General features: G+C 39.4%; 4 protein-coding genes across 4 annotated transcripts; all 4 read right to left on the bottom strand.

The window, feature by feature from the left end:
* Positions 1-869: 869 nt before the first annotated feature.
* On the bottom strand, positions 870-2,487 carry WALSEDRAFT_30995 (globin-like protein; the record flags this gene model as incomplete). The annotated part of the gene is made up of 2 exons (XM_006956065.1): positions 2,264-2,487; positions 870-2,217 (listed from the first exon to the last, which is right to left on the bottom strand). Coding segments are annotated over exons 1-2 (896 nt in total), but the record flags the coding sequence as incomplete, so codon positions are not given.
* Positions 2,488-2,504: 17 nt separating this feature from the next.
* On the bottom strand, positions 2,505-4,420 carry WALSEDRAFT_35011 (FAD-binding domain-containing protein). The gene is made up of 3 exons (XM_006956064.1): positions 3,519-4,420; positions 2,794-3,476; positions 2,505-2,751 (listed from the first exon to the last, which is right to left on the bottom strand). The coding sequence occupies exons 1-3, from the start codon at positions 4,277-4,279 to the stop codon at positions 2,738-2,740; spliced, it is 1,458 nt and encodes a 485-aa protein (XP_006956126.1). The 5' UTR covers positions 4,280-4,420; the 3' UTR covers positions 2,505-2,737.
* A 262-nt stretch (positions 4,421-4,682) lies between these two features.
* WALSEDRAFT_12931 (ApbA-domain-containing protein) lies at positions 4,683-5,881 on the bottom strand (the record flags this gene model as incomplete). The annotated part of the gene is made up of 4 exons (XM_006955585.1): positions 4,683-4,793; positions 4,841-5,016; positions 5,062-5,401; positions 5,447-5,881. Coding segments are annotated over 4 exons (1,062 nt in total), but the record flags the coding sequence as incomplete, so codon positions are not given.
* An 833-nt stretch (positions 5,882-6,714) lies between these two features.
* WALSEDRAFT_14295 (DNA topoisomerase II) lies at positions 6,715-10,871 on the bottom strand (the record flags this gene model as incomplete). Its single annotated transcript, XM_006955605.1, has 5 exons — positions 6,715-7,581; positions 7,629-10,130; positions 10,175-10,598; positions 10,648-10,685; positions 10,734-10,871. The coding sequence occupies 5 exons, from the start codon at positions 10,869-10,871 to the stop codon at positions 6,715-6,717; spliced, it is 3,969 nt and encodes a 1,322-aa protein (XP_006955667.1).
* Between the last annotated feature and the right edge of the window lie 276 nt (positions 10,872-11,147).

Below are 11,147 nucleotides of genomic sequence, written 5' to 3'. Positions count from 1 at the left end.
CCTAACCTAACCTAACCTAACCTAACCTAACCTAACCTAACCTAACCTAACCTAACCTAACCTAACCTAACGACTTTGAACTACCAGGAGGTAACTCGGCCACCATTTTCGAGGTATGATACAAAAACGGGAGCATCTTAGTCGAACTTGTCGTCTTTAAAGAAATCCACGACTCCATGTATCATGAATAAAAGACTGCTGTGCTTGAAGCAGCCCTTTTCGTAATACAACTCATAATGCGCTTCACTCACCCACCCAATGGCGATATTTCTCTTACGGACTTTTGAGCTAATATAATAAGTACTTACTAGTAATTTTGCATGTATAAATTATGCTGTTTGGCAAAATTTAAGGGTTGTATACATAATCAGAAAAGCAAGTTACCAGCGTGCTTGGATGTGAAATTTTGACTGACAGCTACATTAAATGCAATTGTTGACATTTGCGCGAGTTACTCTTAAATAAAACTGAGATAGCCCAAGCACATAGCTGTGATAAAGTATAGAGATTAAAATAAAACCACTAACCACTGAATTCGAGGTGAAAAGGTTAATTCTTGCATTAGCAGAAGATCGTAAGATGAATCATTATAGTTCAGTCCTATTCCTGATGCTCCACGCGTATGTAAATTTTTTGTATCGTCACTGAATAGTCAAAAGTTCCAGTATGGTGCCAGAAAAAAAAGGTATACTCGAAATAATGGTATGTTAAACATATCGAGGCTCACAGATATTGCCATTGAAGGTCTTGCGATTTAAAAGGTCAAGAATGCTTACAAGTGTTGCTGATGCTTTGAACAGACGATGCAATTGTAACCTTCAATACCACCGTTACTTCAGCCGGTGACATTTTCATCCGCATTCGTGCGTCGTAGGCCAAATGATAATCGTACAATAGCTAATAGTCTTTATATTTATATTTACTTTGCTTGGGTTCCCAAGTTGTTTCACTTATTTACATAGTAAAATTCACGCTTCCATCCTTGAAGCTCATCCTCCACCGTATAGAGCATTTTGTTCTCGAAAGAAAACTTACGACCTGCTTCTATTAATGGTTTATTTTGATATGGATTGTCATATTGTAGACATTATACACAGTGGTAATACATAGTACGTCAACTTATGGATACAAGAGTGGTGGGTAAATACAATGATAATATGGAGTGGTGGTAGTTTAATAATGCGTACTGAGTTAAGCCCCAAAAGACTCGAGGTGGATTCTATCAGACGTTACACCTAATCCTGAGAGTTGCTTGACTATAGAGACCATAAAACTGCTTGGTCCACAAATGTAATAGCGACTGTCAGGGTTGGATATGTGTAGCAATCCTCGGTCAAGCTTGTCTAAACCAGGTCTACCCTTCAAATGAGGTATGCTCTCAGATTGAGCATTGGCATCAGTGTAATAAAAGGCTGTCTTTAGAATGTTACCTTGGGTTTTAGCCAGAGTCCGTACATATTCGAGGAAAGGTTGACTAGATGGGGTTTTGTCAACCTGAATCCAAGTGATCTGTTGTTTGCTTTTTTGGTCTTCCAACATTGTGTTAAGCATACTTAAGACTGGAGTGGCACCAACACCCGCTGAAATGAGAACAGCAGGTCCATTGCTGTCCTTGGGGGTGAAAGATCCGAACGGACAAGTTATTTGAACGACGTCGTTTTCCTTAAGAACATCATGTATAACATTCGACACCTCTCCAGGTTCCTTCTTGACGCTGACTCTGAAATAATCATTACCGGGTGCCTCTGATAATGAGAATTGTCGGATTTGGTCGATTCCTAACGAAGGAACGTGAACTTTTATAGAAATAAATTGACCTGGGAAATATTGAAGGACTGTTTCTTGTTCCAAAGGTTGAAGATAAAGTGATACAACAGTATCTGTCTCATTAGACTTCCTGACAATTTTAAAATCCCTAAATCCTTGCCAGTGTGCTTTGTTATATAATGAAGACTCAGCATTTATTAAAATATGGGCGAGTTGCCAGTAAGCAGCATACCAAGCTTCAGCGATAGATTGTGTCAATTGGTCCTTCAAGATAGTTTTCATGGCGTCAAAAAGATACTTCTCAACTACGATGTATTGTTCTGCTCGAACGCCGAGTGAAGCATGTCGTTGAGTGATCCTATCTACCACTCCTAATAAAGGTGTAAGATCTTCAATGTTCTCAGCATACGCAAGAAGTGCTTTAGCCAGAAGTTCGGATTGCTTATTGCTCTGTGTTTTATGAACTTATATTAATAATGGCAGGAATATTACTCACAACTTGAGCTGAGTGATTGAAGAGCGCCTTGAGATCATCATTCTCAGCAATCATGTTCTTATACATGTACATCGTGATATCCAATCCCTTCTCCGCTAAGATTGGTGCAGTTGCTTTAATAAGATTACGCTGGTCTGCTGACAATAACCCTGGCTGTGGTAAACTCATATGTTATTTTATGGTTTTATTGATTTGACGAATGAGAGACTAGAAATTTGTAAAACAGTAGAAAGTCGAATTGTGGCAAGTTAATTTCGTACGAAAAAAAGAATTAGGATACAATTTTTATTTAAGCAAAGCCGTACACTAACGTTTGCTTGAATGAAATAGTTGTCATTAGTATTATCAATGACTTTTACTTTAGTGAGATTTCAGTGTTTGAAAATCATTTTAGCTGTAATTTGTCGGACGATGATCTCACTTCGTGTAGAAAATGAAAGATAACTAATAAAATATATAAAAGATAAACCGCCTTTAAGGTATTTCGACTGCGACTGTTAATTTTAACAAACAATTACAGCAAAACTTACTTGATTGGGGGAATCGGTATGTGTTATTTGGATCAACAACCCCTTTTATTTCCTGTAGCCTAAGATAATTTGGCCCATAATAGAGTTCTTGCCAATTGATGAGCCTTGGATCAACATAGTTTGGATATGCAGCTTTAGGCAACTCCGTAATGCTATCAACCATGCCATCTACGAGGCTGAACAGTGTCTCCTCGCTTTCACCCATCTCAGCGAAGAACTGGAAAGTGAGAAGGGTATTGCGGTGAGCAAAGCTTCTTTCCTGTGTTGATTTCTCATGAATGACTCCATTGTAAGGATCTACGATGATATACCAATCGTATCCTTGATTTTTCGCCTGTGCACCTGCATTATTCAAGTAATTGAAGAACGATAAACTTTGATCTACTGTCAAAGGCTCATTGATCATCAAGGATTTACTGTAGAATGGTTTTGGCTCGGCTACAGGCGAGAAGTCTCCGTAAATTTGTTTGTACATTTCAATGAATTCTGATGTTTGCGATACATCTTGTGAGTCGTTACTGCTGAGTTTCACACCCTCAAACAACGGCTTCACAATGACTTCAAAATCATCCTGACTGCCAAAATACATACCGTTAAGCTCAAACGACCCAGGTCCTAGAGTTATCCACGCGCTAAATTCATTCGTAACATTTCCATTTATAAAGCTTACGAACGCGTCAAACCTGTGATACGTTAGTAGTGTACAGAGAATTTTATTTACTAACGCATCAGCAGCACTTTCCGCGGTGCGGTTTATGAGGGAATGGCTGAAAATTACCGTATTTTCTGGAGCTCTTTCAGCTAAAAATGTAAATTGTGTGACGATAGCAAATGATGGCGCAGCCCCAGTTATGGCAAAAAAAATGTCTTCACCTTGTGTCACATTTGCAGCAGTTCCATTCGCATACACAATTTCAGCTTCAACTATTCTGTCAAGTAGTAGACCCATTTTACGTGACAATGGCCCATATCCACCGAAAGACGCATGCCCTCCAATACCAACTTGTGGGCATGTGCCACCAGGAAGTACAAGGTTGTCTTCATATATGGTTTTGTATAAATCCCAAAGATGATTTCCTGTACCTGCTCGTACTAAACTAGATTCCGTATCCACGTCTATGTTGTTAAAGTTGGTAACATCTATTGTTAAATCACCATCTTCTCCGCCGATAGCATATCCTGCATACCCATGACCACCTGATTTGACGGTTACTGCTACATTTGAATGAGTAGCAGCACATCTTACGCTATGTTGTACTTCTTGAGTTGAGTTTGGCTGCACGATGAATTTTGGCGAATATTGAATGCGTGAATTCCAAGTTTGTCTAACCGTGTCGTATAGTGTGTCATCGGGCGCGATAACAGTAATGTTTGATGCCCGTAAACATTCTTCTAACGTATCCCCTAATGGTAGATTAAGTGCATCTGTAGCAAACACTGATACTATTAGAGCCGCTACTAGTGGAAATAAAGTGGACGTCTTCATTTCTCGAAGTCACAGGTGAGAAGTGCGATTGGAATGAAGATGAATGAAGTAAATGAAAATGACACTAAAATTAGTGAAACTTCATATTTATTCTACTGAGAAAATATATTACATTCCCTTTCTGATGATGACGACAGTTTGCAACAATCTTATCAGACACTGCTTTTTACATCTATGAAAAAAAAACTTGGTACTTCTTGGTACAAGCAATATCCTTTGCATGTCTAAAATAGTTTATCCTTTCTATTATCTAACTTTGACTCATAAACACATTGCCTTAGAACTTTTTGGTTGGGAGATTTAAAGGTGTACCAGAAGGTACTGGCGAGTCAGTGAAACGTGAACGTGCTATACGTTGAGCGAGAGCATCTGTCATTTCAGCTGAGGGTTTTGCAGATGAAGTCTTCTCTATAAAGCTGCGCTGCTTAACGGAAAGAACAGAATATGCGAGATCGAGACGTGGTGTTTCAAGTCCAAATTCACGTGCACGCTGAACCATTGATCCTAAAATGCACTATATGTGTTGTCATTATTATGTAACAACAAAAAGTATTTACCCACTTGCAATTCCATAGGACGTGAGTGCTCATAATCGATTAGCATTGAAGGTTTGAAGCCAGCACGACCTGCAGCTGCTTCCTCATTTTCACCTTTGCGTTTTTCGTCTGCATGCAGTATGCTTCCGAATTGCTGAAGGGTAATTGTGAGCTGTTCATCAACAGCAGTAGCAGGAAGATCTGAAAAGCTTTAGTAATGCTTTATATGATGAAATAAAAACATACCATCCTCAGAAATACCAACAGCGCGAGCAGTGAAGAGAATTTCTAACATTGTCCGCCTAGCGATTGGTATCACAAATTGTAAATTGTCGTCTCGCATGAGTTCTGACATTGGTTCGCCTGCGAGTGTTGCAAGAGTACTGAATGTAGCATTCCACAGATTCTTCTTCCATCTGAAAGGTTGTATGTCCGGCACATCCTGTGTTTGAGAGCCACCTTCACGTAGAAGAGTTGCCAAGTCATGCACAAGAGTATCAGCTTCCCTCCCTGGCATGCTTGACAGTACAGGCTGATGATTTGGTCCTCTTAATTCACCCTTAAATCTCCCTATAACCAGTCTCTCCTACAAACCTTGTTAATGTGTAAAATAGGAATTTGTAAAGCTCACGAGATCGTTGTGAATAACCCTGCGAGAATCTCTCAGGTTTGCGCCAATCCAGATAGCACCACTGATGATCGTCGCATTTGGGAGAACAGACTGAAGAGGCTCTTCAATTCCGAGACCATTTTGCAATAAAACAAAACAATTCGAGCGGTGTAAGCAGGGACCCAGTATCTCCTCGGTTGGGTGGACATCTGGGAGATGTTTGAAGGTGCAAATAATATATTTGTAGTCTCTGTCAGCAGCTTGGTGCGTATCATGAAGTGTTCTATACGGTTTCCAGTTGTGTTTACCGAATTTCGCGGATTCCAATTGAACACCTTGATCTTGAATTATTTGATAATTCGAGCGAGCGACAGCTGTTACTCTCACACCTTTTGATTGCTCTAATATCCATCCGTAGAGTACACCGACTGCACCAAATCCAACGATAAGAACGTCGTCAACCATAGGAGATAATCGATGTTTGAGTTAGAGAGTGAATATTGGAGAGCTGTTATGTGATCTAGCTTAAATCTATTATATTTTCTAGAAATAGTACAAGGTTTTTTGTGCTTCTATATGACTCATCTGTGCTAGCAATCTCCGATGATGTAAGGAAGTACATTTATGTCATGACATTTCATTCTGAAATGTTAATCAATTGCGATTAGTTTCTGGCCACTACGCTATCATAGCTTCAAATCCGATAAACTAACATTTTACATTTCACATTTTCGCTGACCATACGTCAAAAGTTCAGACAAACACAATTATTACGTTGACTTGATAATTGCATTTTACTTGCTCCATGTTGAAGAGCTTGAAGGTATATTAGTGCTTTAAACAGCGTGAAACGCACGAAAACTTCGAGGAGTGACCTTCTTCCAAGCAACATTCATGTTAACGATTTGTTATTTGATATCACTAATGACTCTAATTAGCACAATATAAAAACATAATTAAAGTGAATAAAAAGGTATCAATAAGGAAATCAGAAATACTACATTAAAAAGATTGTTTAAGATCAGACTACACTAATAGTTCAACCGACAACTTCTGATAACATTAAAAGTCATCGTCGTCATCAGATAAGTCTACGTAAGTTGGCATTGCTTTGGTGGTACGACCAGACTTTGCGCGTGGAGCGACAGGCATTGAATCATCTTCTTCGCTATCAAATCCATCCTCAGAGTTAGCAGCACTTCTTTTTCCCTTGCTTAATGGTTTGTCTTCCTCAGAACTTTGACACAAATCAGTATCAATCTTATATAAAGTATGGACTTACTCGTCAATTACAGATTTCTTCTTTGCAGGGGCTTTCTTAGCTGGAGCTTTAGTTGATTTCTTAGCTGGCTTCTTTTCGGGGCTTTCAGAATCCTCAATCTTCGTGGAAGCCTGACGCTTCGCTGGTGGTGAATCACTGGCGTTTTCATCAGAGTACTTCTACAAAAATACATACAAACCCACTCATCGCTTTCAATCTTATGTTTCTTCGCAGGTGCTTTCTTAGTAGTCTTGCTAGTGACTTCAATATCATCTATATTATCTTTCTCCTCCTTCTTAGGTTGCGTCTTCTTCTTAACAGGACTAGCCTTTTTGCGTTTTGGCGCTGCAGAGAAGTCATCATCATCATCGTCATCATCACCGCGCTTTTTTTTCATAGCTTTTTGTACCCGCTTGGCGGTTGCACCTTTATTTTTCGATCCTTTCTCAACTTTCTTTGCATCTTCAATGTCTTTCTCCAAAAGTGCCTCCCATTCTTCCATAAATTTATCAAGATCAACGTTCCAAAGATCTTGTGGTTGTAGCTTGGCAAGATTGTTAAGCTCTTCTTCCTTAGAATCACGTTGTTTAAGGAGTTGTTCCATTCTCTCCATGGTTAAGCTAGAGATTTGCATACTAAGTAGGTAATCATAGTCGCCCGCACCACCAACGTTTTCTTCTTCCTCCTCATCTTGACCGATGATTTCAACTTCACCGGGTCTCTTCTTCTCTTTTTGCTTTGGATATGGCGTAAACTTCTTTGCGCGTAATTCGTCCACGATATCTTTACGTTTGCGGTTTGAGATGATAAGTTCGCGATCGATAATCATTTTAATAAAGCGAGCTTGATTTGAAATACGATCGAAGGCAATACCGAGTTCGTGCATTTGATAATCCTGGTTAGATGTAAGTAATTGAAAAGAAAAACTTTGAAAAATCTCACCTTTCTCAATTGATAGTATTTCAAACGAATGTAGAAAAACTCTTCCAGGATCTCTTCGGGTGCAGTATATTTCTTTATTTTACCATCTGAATTGAAGCAAACAATATTAGAAGTAGCAATTGAGCTATTAAGTTTGAAATACTCGTGAAGACCTTTACTGAGCGCAGTCTTCATTTGATTCTTTTCAAGAGTGACAATAAACTCGACAGTAGTAGTGGTATCATGCTCTTCATAGTCCTTGATTAGAGGCTGCTGCTTATCCGATCCTTGTACCCATAGTTTCAATTTTTCTTCCTTATATGGAACCGTCCAAACACGAACAGGAAGTTCAGTAATGCGAACCTTATCATCATCAATTTGCTCAATGATACCTTGATTTTTGAACCTATCATTGCTCACGCGTTCAATGTTTCCTGTGAAACCACGGTACCAAGGTATCATTGGTTGTATATCTTGATTGTTAAGCTTACGACGGATATTCGCGACAAGGTCTGATGGGTTGTAGTTCGGAATAGTGGTAGACCATCCAGTACCAATACCGTCAGCACCATTTACCAAAACCATTGGTATAATAGGAACATACCATTCCGGTTCAATCCATTCATCATCTTCTTTGAGGTAAGTGAGGATAGGATCATCATCAGGATGGAAGATAGTACGAGTAATACGTGGAATAGCAGTGAAAATGTAACGAGCAGCAGCAGCATCTTTACCACCTTCTCTACGAGAACCGAATTGACCGTTTGGAGAGAGAATGTTTAAATTATTGGATCCAACAAAATTCTGTGCCATACCAACAATAGTTTGAAAAAGAATTGTTTCACCATGATGGTAAGCAGTGTTTTCAGCCACAGACATACCAAGTTGGGCAACTTTGATTTCATTCTTGAGGTTTCTCTTGATTGTACCGTAAAGAATCTTTCTTTGACCAGGTTTGAAACCATCAACCATAGAGGGGATGGAACGAGCGTTGTCTGCCATTGAGAAAAGAATAAGTTCCTTATTAATGAAGTCCTTATATGATAACTCCTCAATGTCCTGGTCAAGGAATGTACGAGGATTGTACCCTCTAAGCCATTCTTTACGATCCTCAGTGCGCTTCTTGTTGAAAGCCATATCGATAAGTTCACGATCGCCTTCTTGAGTTGCAGAGAACGGTATACGATGGCGGTCAAGCGCTTTAAAGTACTGACGAGCTTCTTCATCAGATGAAGTACCCAAACCCTTGTAGTACTTCAATCTCCAACCACGACCTTCATCATTTTCCGCCTTCCAATGCTCGAATTCGGGAATAGTGAAAAAGCTGACCTCCTTGTTACGCTTGAACAGCTTAATAATTGGTGTAATGAACTCGACTAAGAAACCTGGAATTTTCAAAAGTGATGGATAGAAATGATCAAAGTAGTTAATAAGCAAACCCTTAATGTGAGAACCGTCATGATCTTGATCAGTCATGATCATAATACTACCATAACGTAACTCAGTAATTGATTTGTATTCCTTCTTGTGAGCCAATCCAATGATAGTCTTAATGGAGGTTATCTCCGCATTGTTCATGATACTTGTGTGGGAGGCATCTCTTACGTTTAAAAGTTTACCGCGTAATGGAAAAACACCGTAGTAATCTCTACCGACAACTTGGGAGCCAGACATGGCAAGTGTTTTGGCGGATAAACCTTCGGTAAGAATAAGAGTGCATTTGTGACCTTCTCTACTCCCCGCCTTGTTCGCCTCTTCGTAATCTTTGATGGATACTTTCGATTTTTTTGTCTTAGTGTCACCCTTAGCCATCTGGCGATCAGCATCGAATTTAGCCCAATCGAGGATATTGTCTACAATACCAGACTTGGAGACCTTCTTATGAAAATCTTCAGACAATGGGCATTTAGAACCGAACTGAGTTGCTTTAAGTGTGAGTGTCTCTTTTGTTTGTGAATCGAAAGCTGGATTTTCAATCATAGAGTTGACGAATACCCACATTTGGTTCTTCATTTTACCTGCAGTAACGTTGGCACCTTTATTCTTTTTCTTAATGATTTCACCGAGTTTGGTGGTAATTTGGTTTGTAACGTGATCAACGTGAGTACCACCCTTCGTGGTTGCGATGGAGTTAACGAAAGAGACTTCTCTAAAGACGCCATCACTAAGTGCAAACGCAACCTCCCAACGATCATTTACGCGCTCATGAATGATAGTTGGCTTTTTTGTTGAGCTTTCACCCTCATTGTCGATCGTTGATGTAACGTACATCTCAACGTACTGTTTAAAATTACGAATTGGAAGGCGTGTGCCATTGAGGTAAACCTTGACACCTGGGAGACAACCAGCCATATCGTAGACTCTCTTGGTCATTAGTGCATACATATCATCTGATATCTTGTCCATGCCAAAGCGGGCAAGATCAGGTTTGAAAGTGATCTTCGTATACTCCTCTCCTCTACTATTGCTAGTAATCTTTGGGGTTTCTCTGTCTCCCATGTTGTTACGGAACGTTTGCTTGAACTATGAAGATTTTAGCAAGGAATTACTAATTATGTCCAACTTACTTTCTTCCCGCCCTCACTGTCGGCAGTTTCAACTGTGAACTCAGTTGAGTAGATATTTGTGAGCTTAGCACCGAAACCGTTACGACCACCCGTGAGTTTTTTGTCATCATCGTCATAATTAGATGATGTTAAAAGAGATCCAAAGATAAGTTCGGGAATGTAAATCTTTTCCTTTGAGTGGATTTCTACTGGAATACCCTTACCATTGTTGTGAATATGTATTTTGTTTGACTCTCTATCAATCTCAACTTTGAGGAGGTCCATTCTAGGATCACGAGTTTTGTTATCTGCAGCATTAACTAGGATTTCGTCCATAATCTTATATAGACCTGGTACTATTGAGATATCCTTTTCAACGAGAGCCTTAGTTTCTTCGTCGAAAACCCAGTGCTTATCTTCATGTGACATACAACTACCGATATACCTTGGACAAGCGTTAGAAATGCACTACGTTATATCGCCACAATACTCACATATCTGGCCTTTTCAGAACATGCTCAAGTTGGGAGAGCTATATAGCGAATATTAGAAACATACGCGTAGTTCATGAGTTACGCACCTTCTGATAAGTTTCTGAAGCTGATTTTTGCTTGCTAGAACTAGATTTAGGCTCTGGAACATCAATATCATCGTCATCGTCACTTTGCGCTGATTTGCGCTTATTTGAAGTAGATTTTTTTGCTTTAGGTGGTGGCATCGCTACATCACTACCATCTGAGGCCTCAAAATCATCTTCCTCAGATTCGGATGCAACTTTCTTTTTAAAGCTCAGTTTTGTCTGTTTTGGTGGCATATGAAATCGCTTTAAATTGATAAGACTATAATTGACCAATCGTAGCCTGGGTAGTGCTCTATATAGTGTCACTACTCGAGAAAGATTTATCGTCGTTTAAAAGAGAGGCGTTCTTCACGCGTTTATCAACACAAAGTAAAGAAAAAAAGTTAAAAATATAATGCAGGTACAATATATCTA

The sequence above is a fragment of the Wallemia mellicola genome (assembly GCF_000263375.1).
Source record: "Wallemia mellicola CBS 633.66 unplaced genomic scaffold WALSEscaffold_1, whole genome shotgun sequence".
Taxonomy (NCBI): Eukaryota; Fungi; Basidiomycota; class Wallemiomycetes; order Wallemiales; family Wallemiaceae; genus Wallemia; species Wallemia mellicola.
Note: the sequence above shows the minus strand (reverse complement) of the source record. Positions and strands in the feature narration are given on the sequence as shown.